The 18,244-nt window shown below is 41.7% G+C and overlaps 1 protein-coding gene across 12 annotated transcripts in view; it reads right to left on the minus strand.

Annotated features, from left to right (window-relative positions):
* The window catches only part of plekha7b (pleckstrin homology domain containing, family A member 7b), a 91,846-nt gene that overhangs the window by 72,558 nt on the left and 1,044 nt on the right, over positions 1-18,244 (minus strand). Inside the window, exon 1 of one of the 12 annotated variants that reach the window (XM_058630316.1) lies at positions 1,594-2,062. The exons of the other annotated variants lie outside the window; for them this stretch is intronic. Coding sequence (XP_058486299.1) covers positions 1,594-1,652 — 59 coding nt within the window. The 5' untranslated portion in view covers positions 1,653-2,062. Of the gene's footprint in view, positions 1-1,593; positions 2,063-18,244 lie in introns of those variants that run through there. 12 annotated transcript variants of the gene reach the window in all.

An 18,244-nucleotide genomic window follows, 5' to 3' on the forward strand; every position in this document is an offset into this window, starting at 1 on the left:
AAATGATATAAAATACGATATAAAACATTGTAAAAACACATGTACAATCATATAAATAGATACATCTCATCTGTTTCTGAGACGTGGTAAAGTGCATATACAACACGCAGCGACATATCCTGCAAAGACGTCAAGCATCAAGTTGACCCACAATGTCAACTTCTGTTATCTACAACTCAAAGGTGAAAGCGTGTTATTTGCCCACAGGGAACACACTTTTTCTCTTTTTTTTTGCTTTCGGCTTCTCCCTCTCTGGGAGTACATTGGATGTGGCCTCCCCTGTGGCTGGGGTCGATTTAAAGTGTCCAATTAACAATGAGCAATGGGGACTGGGTACCTTGCTCAGGGTTACCGCAGCCCCTGACCTGGCAGGGACTCGATGAATAAGCTAAGTAACCTTACTGCTCCATGTGACATCGAGACAATGACGGAATGATAATAAGGTCGATCACTTATGCCGTGAATATCCAGCAATATTTGGATCTAAGGAGTGGTTTCCAATAGAAATTCACCAAACAACAGTTAAAAAAAGCGGATTAGGACTGTGTCAATCCAGAAGGTAGAATGCAGTCCAATTTATACACACAATCCCACATGAACAGCCTGAAAGATCACATTTCTGCTGACATTAACAGAGCAGTCAGTGCTCAGTGATCATGAAGCACTGCAGTGTGAGCATCTCTCTCCCTCTCTCTCCCTCTCTCCCTCTTTTTCCTCTCATTCTTCCAACGATTGCTCCAACAGTAGAGATGGGACAACTCTACTGTTCAAATCTAATCCAGTATCGGTATCAGGTGCTGACACGGACTTCATTAACATATTGGGTATTGGGCCAATATCATTGATCCGTGTGCTGATTCTATTGGTAATGTCTTTGTCACACAAAATAATGAATTAGTGAAAGTACAGTTTAAAAACTGTTGTACTTCCTTTGTGCTCATAAATGTATATATATATATATATATACAGTATATACAGTATAGTTCTGCAGAATTTACAGCACTGACCAAAGCAAACTGGATCTTATGTTCTTTTATGATTTTATTAGCTTGTAACTATACTAGAGCTGAAGCGATTAATCGATGAATCGATTATTAATCGATTACTAAATTAATCGACAACTATTTTGATCATCGAATAATCGGTTTGAAGCTTTTTTCACGATTAAAACAAGATTTCCGATTGTTTAAGCTTCTTAAATGTGAATATTTTCTTCATTTTTCAATCATTAAAAGTCAAAGATTTTGGTTTGTGGACAAAACAAGACATTTGAGAACATCATCATTTCCAGGTTTGACAAACACCGATGAACATTTTTTAAGGTCTTCTGATATTCTGAACGCCAAACGATTAATCGATTATGAAAATAATCGTTAGTTGCAGCTCTAAACTGTACATTTAAATATAATACATAATAAATCACTACTCCTCACACTCCTTAAAGTTTGCAAAGACAAAACAGACAACACTTCAGCACGTCGTATACTTGCAAACACCATGCAGTCCAAAAATGGAGAGATTTCCCTGACACGCCTCCACGGGATCTACGTCTGCAGAACAATCCCACATACGTGCCGGGGCTGGGATACACACCTGCGAGTCCCGCGGTGCACTGGCTGCCTCGAGGCTGACTGTGGTGGTTGGCCCCACATGTTAGCGGCAGGTCTGTGATTCGCTGCTGCGCCGTGCCTCTTCTCACTCAGTGATCCCTGTGTGTGTGTGAGTGTGTGTACACCGCTCAGCTGGTAGCCCCGCCACCGCCGCCGCTGCTGACGTCCTCTGCTCAACACTGTGGCGTCAATTCATTCAAAACATCCTCCTTCCCGCCTCTGTGGTGCTCGGCTGCTGTGGCGGAGCTAAAAATACACGCAGCCCACTGAACTGTCCCCTCTGCGCTCGTGTGAGGCTTGTGATGGATATTATCAAGGCTCCGTTAACCTAACCAGTACATCATGTAAGAGGCCCCTGGAGCAAGAAGTGAAACCACCAGCGACAAAAGCATTAGCCATGTAATCATATTCTCTCCTCACCTCTCGTGTGCTCTCCTCTAATGTAAGCATTCTCTCCAGCAAAGCCCTGGCATCAGTGCACTTCCCTGAACTGGACTGGACTGGAAGCCCTGCCTGCTCCATTCCCACTGCAGTCATGCAGGCAACAAACAGCAAAAAGAAGAGGGGGGGAAAAGGAGAGTAGGAAGGAAGGAAGGAAGGGAGGGAGGGAGGAAAGAAGAAAGGAAGGAAGATGATTTACAGCAGTGAGTAAGGAAAAATAGATGAGGGACTGATCGGGGGAGTGTAGGAAGTGAGAGAAAGTACACCGCGACTTAAACTGCATTATAAATTGACATTGATTGATTATTGTATTAAGTATATATATACTGTGCCGGATAAATGATAAATGGTCTGTATTTATATAGTGCTTCTCTGCTCTTGACGACCACTCAAAACACTTTACACTCACCCTTTCACACGCATACATATGCATTAAGGCTGAAAGATGCTGAAGTGGACCAGAAACTGCTGATTGAGACCGTTAATTCCACAAGAAAATGTGAATTGACATTATAAATCAAGCGAGAAGTAAAAGCTCCTTTTCCCCTAGAGTTATATTCTCAGATGACAGTCGCCCCCTGGTGGCTATTCTACATATTCCTACTTCCTGGTTGGCCTCATTGAGTAAACTGTGGATGACTAAATGGTCTATCTTTGCAGTACATACTCTATTTCCTTTGCAGGTTGACGCTAAACGGCTTAAATAGGAGAATGCTGTTAGATCAGAGGAGTGTGTGTTGGGGAGGCGTCAGACAACATGAGGAATGACAGTGATGCCTGGGCTACGACCCAACAACGGAGGAGACTGATGACAAATGCTCCCTATCAGCTAATAAACGGAGTGGGGGTCCAGGTGAAAAATGTTTTCCGTAACAGCCGAGGACTCAGGAAGTCAACTCACAGATTAAACGGAAAGCACACGTGCAGGTAACACTTCCAGCTGCTGTTGCCCTCTTCCTCCCCTGAGGTTCATCCTCTGCTGCGCTTCCTCATCCATCTCCACTCTCCTTCACATCTCATTAGCATTCCCCAGGAGTCAAAGCACTGAGAGTAAAGACCCTCGTCAACGCTCTGGAGATGATAATCTGAGGGTCTAACCACCACCACGGCCATTTGAATTGTGCAGAAGAACTCTATGACAATCGTTTATACCTGGTACATGAATGTCAAGCAAATGTACAACACTGGCAAACAACTGAACTGAAAAATAAAGACAAGATGCACAAACCAAATATGTACATGAGGGATTTTCAGAAGGGAATATAACGTATTGGACAGGTTTTATATTTTTATATTCAAATGTCCAAAATGTTTTTAAAGAGCAAGAATTATGAGATTAAATTCTAGGATTACAGTGAGAAAAAAACCATAATTCTGAGATTAACGAGAACAAAAAGTCATAGTCATGAGATTATAGTATGAATTCTGAGATTAAATTGAGAAAAAAGTCAGAATTCTGACTACATCTCAGAATTCATGCTATTTTATTATTTCTTTCTTTCAATTTTTTTTACATGTGGCCCTAATACTAGTAATTGTAAATATATAATAAAATAAAATGCAATGTAGATCATGTATAAACTAAACAATAAATTATACTAAAACTTGAAATAATGATCCAATGACAGATCCTGAACAAATATGTCATAATATACTGTATATATATATGTTATATGTTAATCTGATAATCTGATTATTTCTTTCATCACTCCCAACAAACAATAGCATGACTCACAATAACCGAGTGCAAAGAGAACATGAATATGAACATGTTCAGTAAGAAAATGAGAGATCTTAAAAGAGAGCGATAAATATTTCAATAAATGTAAATAAAACAAAAAAAAAAAACACACAATCGTCCTTTACTTAGAAAACAGGCTGCGAGCAGAACCATTATGGGATGTAATTACCTTGTGAAAAGTGAAGGAACTGCCCGGCAAAGTTCATTTGAGGTGAGCAATAAACCTGAATGACTGTAGACGTCGTCTTGCACGTCCTCAAGACAAATGTGCAATAGATTTGTCCTATTTTTCTCATCTAATTAGCATATTCCCACTGTGTGATGGATACAGAGTCGCCCACATCCTGTATGCTGGTGCACTGCTACTTACCAGGGAGGAATCAGACGTGGAAAAACACGCTCTTCTGTCCAAGTTTGTCTTAATAGCGACGACGGCCATAAAGCAGTGTTCCTGTTCTATCAACATACATCAGCCGAGCCTGTTTCAACTGTGTGCACGGACCTAAGTGAGTTTGCAGGACAGAGCACACAGCACGATCAGATAGATGTACAATTTGCTGTTTCAGCCCTCTCCCTCTCTCCCTTTCTCTCTCTCTGTCTACTCTCAATCACACAGTTACAGTACACAGCCTCTGCAGCGAGGGATGAAACAATAACACCACATTTTACTGTCCCTATAGAGAGAATAAGGACGGAAGAAAAGGCGACTTGCAGAGAAACAATGCAGCCATTAGCCAACACTCTTTATAGCGGCCATATGCGAGCTGTGAGATGTGGTCACCCCTCGCCGTGTCGCGTCCACTCTGCACAAACTGCTGACCGACTGCAACCAGAGCTTTATGTCGCTCCCAAAGTCCTCTTTATCAGATCCCATCCCATTCAGACAGAGGAGACGAGGGCCGGAGGACGCGGGGCAGACGGAGGGCCCGAGGGCTGCTGCAGTGCCAGCTCAATAATCCACAGACAGACGTATAGATAAGAGCAGACAGCTGAATGAAGACGGTTTAGGTCGATACACGCGACAGACGGCCGGGTCAGCATCCGTATCTCAGTCCATCACTTACGTCCACCGACTGCTTTATGTCACTAAAACCCATTTGGCAAACATAAAAGTTCTATATACCATAAACAATTAAAGTATTACTCGTCAGAATGACTCAACAGCAGTATCTAGTGGCTACACACAGAACAGCACATGCACACAGTCCACTACCACTTAATTATTCAAGAGGGAAAAATCCTCCAGAATCCGAGCTCTGCCTCCCGTGTAAAAGGGTTATAGGTGACGACTAATCACGCGTGCCTTCAATTCAAACATCTGCCAGACTTGGAATATAGAGAAAAGGCTTAAATTGGATCATGAATAAAAAATTAGCCCCCATTGCGTCTCAGCACAAAAGCAAATTAGAGCGGACTGGTGAGAAGTCGCGCAGCTGTGTGGTCAATGGGCTCAATAAATGCTGCAGTGAGTGAAATTGCTTTAACCCCGAGGACTGCTCTCTCACCGGCAGAGGCCGGACGGGCAAAACAATCATATTTAAATCCGGCGATCCACCGTGAGTCCAATATACGCGATCTGCTGCTAAACATCATCTGGTGTTTAGACATTCAGCACCTCGAGGAACGTGTTCGGAGCGAACCACAGCGGCGCGAACACCGTGTAAGTCAATAACTGTAAGATCAAGAGATTCGAGGCAGTGAGCGCAGAGAACTTATGTACTCGCAGAATTCTTTGCTTCTTTTTTAACAGGACACGAGACGATTTCCTGCTCCGACAGGATCACAAAGCACGGGGAGAGGTTCAAACACTCAAGGTCACCGCGAGTTTAAAAGCTGATTATGTTTCCCTCTGATTTCAAAACAGGACACTGACATTTATCACGTCATAAAGTTAGAAAACAGAGCGATTAAGTCCATTATTCACTTTCTAAACCCCACCAAAATACACGACTGAGCTGAGAAGACTGCAGACGCTAAGGATTTGACAGATTTTTATTATTACAGTCACTTGATTCTTAATTATGTACATAAAATGATTGGTTATTAAATGAACGTGCTGACTTGGTGCTACCGTGTCATCCCTGCATGTCATTGAGTGTCTGAAGTCGTTCACAGGACATGATCATGGTCTTATCTTGTGCTTTTACTGTTGTTTTACAGATTCTGCTACATGGAACACATCGTGCTTCGAATACCGATCGCTATATAATAACTTTGACATAACAAACCTTTACTGCATAACGTATTTTTTTTATCTAAATGCAAATTCTGTGCTTGCACAAACTCTCCTGTATTAGATTTTCCACATTAAGGTCACTGTTTTCGTTTCTTTTCTTTTCTTTTTTTATTATTGCTCATCACTTTTTTACCCAGTAAAGAGTTTGAATACGCTGGGTAGAATGAGAGTAAGGGTGGGTTCTTTCATATGCTCGATTTTCACACCACATTCATCTTCAAACTAATCACTGCCAGGAGAACAGTGTGGGACCTGCTCCTCTCTGCAGAGGCTCCACTCTCACTCTGGCAGAATGCGGCAGAGAGAACTGTCATCTGAATTCAATCAGAGAGAGAGAGAGAGAGAAGGAACGTACAAACTCTGTTCTTCAGCTCAGTAGAAATGACATTCGAAAAGTTTTGCTCTCATATATGAAATATTGAGATTTCTGTAACCTGGTTCATGCCAGCTTCATTTAAGGAACACAGAAATCTAAATATACAAAAAGCAGCGACTTAAATGTTACTGTGCAAACGCCATCGAAACCAGAGTTACCTTGCCTCCGTCTGCTTCTCCTCCTCCTCCTCCTCCTCCACACTGAAACGCTCCAGCTCTGTGTCACGATCAGCAGAGTGCGTCTGCTGACCGACGGGCAGACAACTGCAACAGCAGCTCCCCATCCCAGCTCTGGCATCTCCTCCGCTGACTCCCTGCTCTGACTCCCGCTCCAGCTCTGACTGGACTACCTGCTCCGGCTGCCTGGACGGAGAGTGACTCATCCCAGATAACGCCTATCATCCCACCGAGCACACCTCAGGCCTGCAGCTCTGTCACTGCAGGTTAAATATTGCGAGGCCTGATGGAACGCTCCCTTTTGTTGTGCCGCAGCACAAGCGTCCACTGTAGCCACACTCTGTCAATCTGCTCTTTGTTTTCCGAGGTTTTTTATTCAGTCCGAGAAGAGTACGTATTGTCTGGGCCCTGACACCAGCCTCCTAATTAGTCACCGTGAGATGGGAACTCGACAACGCGCAGCTGTTTATAAATCTCCAGCTTACACGCGGGCCGCCACGGCAACGAGGACGGAAGATGGATGCGCGGACATAACGGCGGTGCACGCCTTAAACATGATACAAGCACCTACTGATAATGACAAATGGTCAACATAAATCAGCCTGGAGCAGCGTGGGGACTCGCTACCTCAGTGAATGCTAATATCACTCCCTATGTGTGTCCGCTGCTTAAAGTGATGTTAGCGTGTGCGGGATTAATGATTCACACTTCCAAGGCAAGATTGGTGCTGTTAAAGGAAAATGAAGTGTTAATAATGGTCCATGGAGTTTATGTATGTGTGTTTTAGGTGCAACGACAAGCAAAAGAGCACTCGCTATTAACTTGACCTTGAAGTGCTTTCAGCCTTTTTTCTTCACTAACTTCCTTCCGAGCGCAGCAGACATTTCGCGGCGATGAAAAGGAGGAGAAGTGCACCAAGGTCGGACTTCTATTCACCTGTGGCGGCACAAGCTGAAGAGCCAGCATTTTGCCAAATAAAAACAAGGACTTAAGACTGCAGGGACGTAACTTTTTCAGGGTATATGCAGGAGTACGAGACCATCTCAAATTACACATATTTAACTTATCTATAGAGCAAAACCATACAAGGGAAGTCATAAGCTAGAAAGGAACAAAGCTCGAACAGATTTTCGGATATTATTTCGCGCCAGGAGGAGCGTGAGGGCCCTGAGCCGATCTTACAGGGCGAGCATGCCTGTGCATCGTTGTTTTTAACAAACGCGGGGAAGGAAAATAAATGGACAATGGAAATACCTCATGAAATCGGAGACTTAATAATTTTCATTTTCCCGAAATTGATTTATCAACTTTTAATACCTTTAATACCTGTTTTTAATAGAAACAAATGTAGTCATACTGCTCCATTCGAACCAATGACTTTGCACAATGCAGATTAAGCCTATTGTCTACATCTCGTGTCAACCGGCGACACGGGAAGTCAAGGGTAGCACAAACAGAGGCAACAGCAATATTGTAAAGTGAGACGGCTACAAGCAGATTGACGAATAACTGAAAACACAATGGCTCGTCCATGAAAAGTGGTCTCCACAGCTCAAAAAAAACCCAAACGTTCAGCACTTTTAAGGGATAAACACTTCTTCTCCACGTCCACCCGTGCTGCCGCTGTATCCACACAAATGCTCCCACGGTCAGGTCTGATAGTATTGCTTGACAGAGCCTGTTTGCATATGAAGGACACGGCACACAAAATAAAGCCAACAGAAGCAGAATAAAAAATCGGCGAACTGCACTTATTATCTGTGTTCCATCATTGTTATTGCAGCACATTAAATGCTGCAATAAGAATGATGGAACACAGCGCCCGCACGATTTCATCACTTCTTTCATGATCTGTCAGTTTCATCAGCAGCACAGGACACACACACAAACATACGCACACGTGAATATGGCAAATAAATAAATAATAACACGAAGCATTTCCTACAGCACGGTATAGGAGTAAGGTAAGTATTTATTTCTGTTCTTATCTTGTAAGTAATGATGCAGCACAAGACAAATGCCTTTATTTTTCCTAGGAGAAGACAGTAGTAGTAGTCGTAGTAATCTGATGCATCTGGGATTCTGCCTGTCACGAATGACAAAACCATTTCACATCTATTTTCAGCTGAAAAAAGTCACGCTCTCATGAAACAGCTTAAGGGAAGACAGGAGAAGAGGAAGAGAGGAAGACTGAACAGAGGGTCACAGTTGATCGAGTTGATCAGATGACACAAACGAAACATGTAAGCATTTTCTGTGGTAAATAATGTACAAATGCAAGCCTGGCTAACACCAGACTGCACTTTAATCCCATTTGAGATTGAGTTTCAGTCTGGAAAAGGGTTTAGTCAAATGCCTCTGTATGCAATTGGATCAGATCAATGAACCACATCCATGGCTCCCAACCTGGGGTCCAAGCCCCCACCAGAGATCATATGACTGCTCTGAGTTTGTGAGGTTAATATAATTATATCTGTGCATCCCAATCAGACACTCTACTGGATAATTAGAAGTCAGTATCACCCAAATAAAAACTAGCACTTTTTTGGTCCACCTTTCAATTTATTAAGCCATTTATCGCCAACACCTGATCACTTTCCTGTTGTGTGAGTGAAAGTGAAAGTGCCAAAGACTCACCGGGATCAACAGCACAGTAAGAACAGGAACAAAAACCTATAACTGCTGTTTATTTTTGCATATAAATGAACTTTTTACTTCTTTTTCTGTGCAAGCCCCCTGGACACAAGCAAGGGGGGCTTCAAGGAAAAAAGGTTGGGAACCAACCATTCAAAAACCATTCAACAAAGGTACTTGTTGTAGTCAGTTATCTCCTGCAGTAGTGGCGTCAAACAACTGATGCCCGGGGGACCTCCGTGGAGCGAGAGTTTAACCGACTTCCTCCACGAATCAAAAGACAACTGGTCGCTATGTTGGATGTACACAATATAAAAGCTGCTTGACGTCGCTACTCTGTCCTCGCTGCGTTAAGCCCGCCTCTAGACGATTCTGCAGTTGGCCAAAACGACGTCCTTGCCAAACTTGTTAGCGGAGCGAAATCAAATCGCTGGCAGACTCGGATTGGGCTCAACCAGGCTACACGAACACAAACACGTCCCATCATTTGCAAACAAGTAAAACTGCAGAGTTTTATTTTTTTCTTAGGAGAGCAGGCGGTTCCTACTGTACTCTGTGGGACACTTTAGAGGCAGTTTATTTGTAGGACAAATGCAACACAGTCTGCACTGCGCCCAAGCAGTTCCTCACACTAACCAGACACAGCAAGTGTGTCTGAGTCTGAGGACGGACGTGCACATCTGTTCTACATAAATATGTAAATAGTACTTGCCCTGTGGAGTGCACATAGTGTACAGCAGGAAAGCTCTTGGTGTTCTGGGATCTTTGTAAGTCAAACATCTGCAACAGGAAGCTCAAATATCATCTTGTGTGCAACGTCCAAAACAAAGTTTAGACATGATCTCTCTCTCAGGAAAGAATAGAGATTTAAAGACGTCAATTTCCACACTGGAGTCCACAGAGGTCAGCCCGACCGAAGGAGACTGTCAGCGTTAGCTATTAACTTGACCTTGAAGTGATTTTAGTCTTTTCCTTTAGTAACTTCATTCCCTGCACAGCAGAAATCGTGCAGTGATGAAGAAATAGAAATGTAACAAGACGGGACAGGACTTCTATTCGCATGTCGCAGCGCAAGATGAAAAGCCGATATTTTGTCAAAAATAAATGGTAAAAAATGACAGCACTGCACACAGGAAGTAGAGATGTTCCGATACCATTTTTTCCCTCCTGATACCGATACTCGTGCTGTCGGTATCGGCCGATACGAGTACCGATACCGATACCGAGTACCGATTCCGATACCAGTGTGTTAAAAAAAAAAATCATACTATGCCTGCGTGTGATACTGTGATATGATTATCATTGTGGTAAGGCCTTGCTCAGGTTAAACCCTTTGTAAAACATGAATGAATACAGCAAATGGAAGCCATTTATTTTTATATTTATTTTTAAATAGAACAGTATAAAAAACAGCAGTGCAACAGCAACTTAAATAAATATAGGAATAATTATAAAAAACTAAATAAAGTGCAGCCATTATGTACTAAAATAAAAAGGCATTTAAATCTTTAAATAGTGCAGTATCGTGGTACCGATACCAGCATTTTCGGTATCGGAACAACTCTAAAGTGCTTTGTTTTACGTCAAGACAGACAGAGGCAACCGGAACATTGTGCTAGTAAAGTGAGACGGCAGCAAACAGGGTGGAGCATGACTGAAAACACAAAGAAGTGTCCACAAAAGGACTCAAAAACGCCCCAAAATCTTATCTGAAACATCATCAGACATCAGTGACTACACTGGAGTCCACAGAGGTCACCCTGACCAAGACAGACTGTCAGCACGTGCTGCTAACTTGACCTTGAAGTGATTTTAGCTTTCTTTCTTCAGTAACTTCATTCCCTGCACAGCAGACATTGTGCAGTGATGAAAAGAGATGTGTAGCAAGGTGGGACACAAGATTAAAAAGCCGGTATTTTGTCAAAAAATGAAGACTTAAAACTGCAGAATGTAACTTTTAAATTGGAAGAAATATCATACTGTTCATTCAAACCATTGTCAAACGAGTGTGGACACTGTGTATACTAGTGTTATGGATCTCGTGTCACCCGGCGACATGATTGAAAACACAAAGAAGCGAACTCTACGGCTCAAAACTATGTCTGCAACATCCAGAACTAAGTTTAGACATGATCACGCTCTCAGAAAACGATACAGTGGAGTCCACAGAGGTCAGTGGGAAGTGAAGTAAAGCTCTGTGTAATTAGTTTCGACTTCTGCCAAGGAGGTGATGCTTTTGGCTGTCTGTCTTATTGTGAGCAGCATCACTCCAGTAAGTAAAGGACAGATTAGGATGACGTTTTCAGGGGATGTAAAATATGGCCAGATTTAATGACTTCTTTGTTACATGGAGCAAAGAAACCACAAAACATTTCAACATCATTTCATTTTTTTAGATATTTGCAACTATGGGATTACTTTGAGAGCGAGAGAGAGATGAAACCAAATATGAACCAGCACAAAAACAGTGCAATTACCACTGTGACAGGAATATACAATTCAGGGAGATGCAGAGTAATATCGGCATTATGTCAGCAATTAATGGCGAGTAAGGGAAATACAACCTTATATGTGAAACAGGAATGGGAAAAATAGTAAGATGTGAATATTTCTGAGGATGAATGGAGAATGGAGAGAGAGAATATACATGGAGAGAATATAATAAGATTCTATTCTTATTCTGTCTTATTCTAAGATTCGATTATGGTCAATATCCTGGGTTACGAAAGTCTTGTATAGTCTTGTATTTTGGTAATATGGCAGGAGATATTGGGTCAAGAGCTGACAGATACCTATTCAAAATAATACAAGCAGCCTGTAACTGAGGTTGGGAAGCACAATTTTTCCAAAATACTACCCCTATTCTACTAATACAAAGCTAAAAGCAAATCGCCGAAGTATTCCTTTAAGTAACCGATCAATAATCGATTAACCAATGCAGCCCTACTGATCTGAACATCACGGGTGAGTTTCTGCTGCTTCTTTGAAAAAAAGGAAAGAAAGAAAGAAACATTTACCTTCCTGCCTGAGCCCAGAGGAGCCCCAAACAAGGAAGGATATTCTTAGAAATGTAACTTTCCTTCAAAAAATGACTGAATAATAATTATACACTGATAATCTGAGGGATTTAAGGTCATTTAAGGACCTTGGGGCTATTTTTTTTTTTTTTCAATGATGTTTTCAAGTCAGCAATAATGTATGGATTTGCTGTGTTTGCAAAAAAAAAAACCGGGAAGCTTCATTAAGACACTCGTAACATAATGGCCAATGGGGATATTCAACATATTTTTAACGTGCTTCAACACACCCAAAACATCTCAAGGCTAATTACCTCATGCTGTCCAGGACATTATTAGTCTCCTAATTACAAAGATCTAAAACTCAAGCTAAAAACACAAAAAGCAGAGGAATAAAGAATAAAAATCCAAGATAACAAAGACGGACTCATCGCATGAGTAAATGAAGCTGAGACGGAAACAGTTTCGCTTTTTTTTTTGGTGAGTTTGAGTGCGGGTATCACAAAGTCCTCTCCCGATTGTCCCACAGCTATTGTAAGCTCAATCAACAATGTGAACTGTGTCCTCAACAGGACACCATTGTACCTCAGTGGGGTCATTTTCTTTTCCCACGGGGAGCGATAGAATTACACATTTCCTACATTCAGTGAATGCCACTGATTTGGTGGAGAGGAAACCTAATTCAGCGGTTTCCCTGCTTTTTACAAGGGAATGACTTAACACAACTCAATTATCATTAGATATATCAGGCAATAGAGAGAATACATTCATATTTCTGATGGCTAAAGCTCCAGCGTGGAACATTTAGGAGGGTTTGTGTTCATGTGTGTTACTATAAATGTGTAAATGTAATGTATAGATAAAAATGGCTCCCATAGCCTTAAAAGGCATGGAATAAATAATTGTTTACTTCCGGCAAGGTAGCTTACTACACACATTAAGACATGTTTGGGAAACAAACAAAGGGATGAATGGAGGAGTCCTGCAATCTGCAGTCTCACCATTAGATGTCGCTACTTCTTACACAGCTGATCTTTAAAGTCTACGATCTACGACGCTTTCCACTACTTCATAGCACAGTCTCTGAACTGGAATACGGCTGAACGGGTTGTGATTTGGCTCACGATCGCTGGCTTTCGGCAGTGCAGTCACTAAATACTTTAACATAAGTAATACTAAGTTATTTATTGAATTTTCCTTGCTAAAAGTTGGAGATTAACGCATGTTTTCAGGATTTTTAAGTCTTTTTCACGGATCTATAGTTCGAATCGGTTTTAATCTTTTTTCAGGATTGAAACAAGATTTCCGATTGTTTAAGCTTCTTAAATGTGAATATTTTCTTAATTTGTTTGCGCTGGATTACAAAGAAATAATCCAAAGTGAATCATTTTGGTTTGTGGACTAAACAAGACATTTGAGAACATCATCATTTTTTAAGGTTTTCTGATATCTTATGGATTAATCGATTAATCGAGAAAATAATCGTTAGTTGCAGCTCTAAAGGAAAAGCTCCATTAGTTTGTGTTGTCTTTCTCTCTCTCAAACACACACACAAACAGACACAGACTGACAGCACATACAGTATCATGTTCACCTGGCACACAGTGCCGTCTGGGATTAAACTGTAATGATTTTTCAAAGATTGCTTTCAAATTGGGTCTCTTCCTTGGAGATTTGCAGGACGTGTGACAGCCACACACACACTCATCCCTAATCTCATCCCATCACTTCACTCTATTTGTTATTATCAGGGCATCAAAAGCACCGTGAAGAAAATGTCTGAGTAAAAAAAAATCAAATGGATCAATAAATCATTCTTAGTGTTGTTATTGAGAGAGTGGGAACGGCAGAACTGTTGGGACGGTAAAAATAACACCAATGAACTCTGAACAATCCTTCCTTTGTGCTCGGCTAAATTCCACCATCAACACACACACACACACAATCTAGCGCCTGTTGACATGGCAGCAGCATGCAGACGTCCTGCCGGAGTTTGTTTCTGTTTGTTTCCTGGACAGCCATGAGAGGAGAAGAAAAGGGGGCAAACAACAACACCACTTTCTATCTAAGAGCCCACTTACTTTGTGCTAATGACCTGTCTCTGTGCCACTGCAGGTCGTCCCTGCAGTATTTTTTTTTTAAAACGCTGACTCTCGCAGTTGTAAACTCGAGAGTTGTATCGCTTGTTTGGGATGCTTTTTAACGACAGCGAACCATCCTGAGTGTCTTCAGCGTTTTGTCGTTGTCAGCTAATGTGAGTCTTGCACCTAAACCTTTTAAATCCAAACCAACTCGTGGGTTTCAGGCCCAGAGAAGTAATTAAATAACCAGGTGTGCGTCTATTCTTACAGCTTGCTTACTGGAGCCAAGACGACTTGGCACAAATGGCACAAAACTGCAAAGTCGTCGTCATCATCGTCGTCATTACAGCATCATCTATGGGTGCAATAAATCAAAACGCTGTAAAGCACCCAGAGGTAATATCTCTGACGATGACTCCGTCACAAGAGAATAATAAATATGGATTACACGTGTCGTGTAGAAACCTTTCCGAAACGGAAGTGCAATGAGACGGTTGTGCTCATCAAAGTCATTATTCATAGAAACACACGTGGGACTTCGTCGTCGTCGTCGTCGCACTGCATCAAAAATTAAAAAGAGATCTATTTCTACGATTCTATATAACCATATTATACGCTCGATGAATGTGATCATTATTAAAACATTGTCTCCGTGTTCATGTGGCAAGATTTACCATCAAATATTAAACACAAAGAGGTTCAAGTGTTTAAAATGATGCTCATTTTGACTGAAGCTGTGATTCACCTTCATTCTTCATTCATTTAGATGAGGGCTGCAACTAGAGATTATGTTAGCTGTCTATTAATCTGTTACTCAATTAAGTGATCATTCACTTTAACTAAAGATAAAGATATTGTCTTTATTCACTTAGAGGAGCAAAGAATCCAGATAATTAGGGCTGAAACAATTACTCCTGTGTTTTTAAGGACTTAAAGCAAGTTTTCAGATATGTTCTGGTTTCTTTGCTCCATATAAACAAAGAAATCATTCCAACTGAATTATTTCTGCTTTTTGGCCAAGACAACAAGACATGACATTTGAGAAGATTGTCTTTTCCAGGTTTGTTTCATGACATTTTCTGGATACTAAATAATCGTTAGTTGCAGCCCTCCAGATAATATCCACATTTCTGAAACTGCAGAACTTGTTTTTATTCCGTTCATTCTCAAACTAATTACCAAAATAGTTGATGACTTACGTATTTTCCTACAATTAACCGATTCGTTGTTGCAGCCTTAATTTAGTACGTAAAGAAGGATATTAGCAATCCTCCAGGATACAATTAAATCATCAGTCAACTCTGGCAGAGAGATGAAACAGTGATATACCGCGTGCAGAGACGTCCAGCTGTGCTCGGGATAAGCCTCACATCCACAGGAGAAGCCGTGATGCTGCCCTGAAAACAGGACCCTTGCACCGACAAGTCGCCGCCTGATTTAGCTGCCTTGACATTTAGGCCGCCATATATCACACGGAGCCGCCGTCGCATTGTTCTCACTTCTTACAGGGGAAAAGTGGGCGAACGAGAGGCTCACAAAGGCCACCTTCGTTTTACACGCTATATAAGTGTCAGCGACAACAACTTTGTCCGATGAGACCGTTTTATGTCTTCTTTTTCTTTTACAGACACACTTTTGGACACCGGAATGTCTTTCCAAGTGGCTGAGGACAAGTGCTTTCTTAATCTCTGTTTATAATTGAATGTGAGTCATCGCCGATGACAGGGATTTTTGATTTAAAAAGTGCAGCCAAAAAAACAACACAAACTTTAAACAAGCCACTGTGGGAGGAGCCATTCACAAATATGCAGCTCTTATGAGGAATTTCCACTTTGTGTTACGGTGGACTTTCCAAAGACTTATCTGATTGCGTTTAGCATGACTTTCTGGACGCTGTCCAGGCCTCTTTTCCTGCAAAGCACGAGTCTAACACACACTGACACACGAGAATCCACACAGAGATGGAACCAGTGCTGCAGATGGAATTGAAAAGCGTCACGTCTCATCTGGATTATTTCCGACGCAGTGTTTGCACGTCTTGATCGGAACTTGAGGACGTCCAAGACGCAGCTTATCTTCCAATCGCCAGAGCTGGACATTAACGTAATCTAGAGGAATGACGGTTTACAGATACTCCATAAATTGTAAGAGGGTCGATCTCTGAGGCTTAAACGAATCTGACAAAAAGAATGTAAAGGCATATTTCTGTCTTTGTGATTCCAACTGTTCCAACATGTCGCCTTCTTCTTCTTCTTCTTCTTCTTCTTCTTCTTCTTCTCTGCACACGGGCTGAGCGAAGCAAATGTGTAAAGTAACGTTTGCCGCCACCGTTCTCCTGGTGAGAATCGAAACAGATTGCACTGCATGCAGTTGCCTCTCCGCAGTGCACTGCACTTGGATTAACATCTGGCACGACGCCAGTGATTAGATGAAAAAGTCAAGACATCTTAGCACTGTGCAATGTATTTGTAGTAATGATTAAGTACATGGAAGAAAAAACCTGGGTCAGACCTGCAGTAGCTCCATACAGGAGAGGAAATCACAACAAATCATCCCACTATTCCTATTAAATTCATAATAATGTAATATCAGGGTTTAGGGTTAATATTAGGACGCGCTGCTCCCAATTTAGCTTCCCTTCACAAGCTTCAATGGATTTTCCAAACACAGATGAATGTTGACGTTGAAGTAACTGCGAGATACGGAGCTAGAACCAGATATTCACATAAAGCGAGGTTTGTCATACTTTCATTCATTCAGACGAAAGGTGAGGGGTGACGGTGGCTGAGCATAAGCTTTCAAATCATCACGTGGGGCTTTTGTTCACTTACTCTATCCATGGCTTACTTTAACTGGCCCTACTTTGATTTTATGTGTTGCTTTTATCCACTATTTCACCGTTACTGTTAACAATTTCATGTTTTTGTCTGTTTGAAAGCAGCATGATTTTGATTTTACTGAATTAGAATGTAAAGTAAAGATAAAGGACGACATTATTTGAGTTTGTAGTGTTTGGGACATTCTCACTGAAACAATTACCCACGAGTGTATTGTGTAATTATGGGGTGGACATTAAAATCAAAACAAACTTCACACTGTGCTCTTTGACTTTGGGAATTCTTGTCCTCGCTGCCTCAGTAATCCAATCAAGCAATATATCTCTGTCACCACACGTGGTCACACCCCTCTCTTGTAACCTTTACAGTCTCTCTCCCTCCCTCCCTCTCTCTCTCTCTCTCAAACACACACACACATCAAGGCTGGACACCTAATGGAGAGAGTAGAGGTCCTGCATGGAGGCTGTGAGGAGAATTTTAATAGCCTTCCTCCCGTCCTGCCATAGACACTGCCACTTCTTCCCGCTCACAATGCGGGCAGGGAAAATTGCTCTCCCCTATCAGATGGGACCACCGCGTGTTCATCCATATGTTGACACGCTGCTGTGTCATTAGTCACGCGGCATACGTGCCCATTTCTTCACAGGCACCATGTGAACAGTGCGGTGTTTGACAGCAGCTACCACACGAGTGGGGACTGGAGCAATTTGCACACATTACTTAGCCAACTGGGCATGAGACAATATGGAAATGTCCTGTCATGATTCTCCTGACCATGATCCGGCCTAATGTCCATAATCCATCCTCATTTGGTCGATAACAGATGTTACTTATGAGGGATGGGAATAGCCCAAGACACCACGATACAATAGTATCACAATACGATATTGTCACGATAGTATTTGCAAAATCAAATTGCGATATATTCACACAACAGCTCTAGTGAGAGTGAACACTTGGCACCATCTAGTGATTTATTTTATGCTAATCTACAAAAATTGGAATTTATTTTTGTCAGTTGAAATATTATATATCATAAAAATCTATACTTGGTGTCTCAAGGGGCGATATAACTCAAAATATTGCGATATGTCA

Source organism: Solea solea, chromosome 5 (genome assembly GCF_958295425.1).
Source record: "Solea solea chromosome 5, fSolSol10.1, whole genome shotgun sequence".
In the NCBI taxonomy this organism is placed as follows: domain Eukaryota; kingdom Metazoa; phylum Chordata; class Actinopteri; order Pleuronectiformes; family Soleidae; genus Solea; species Solea solea.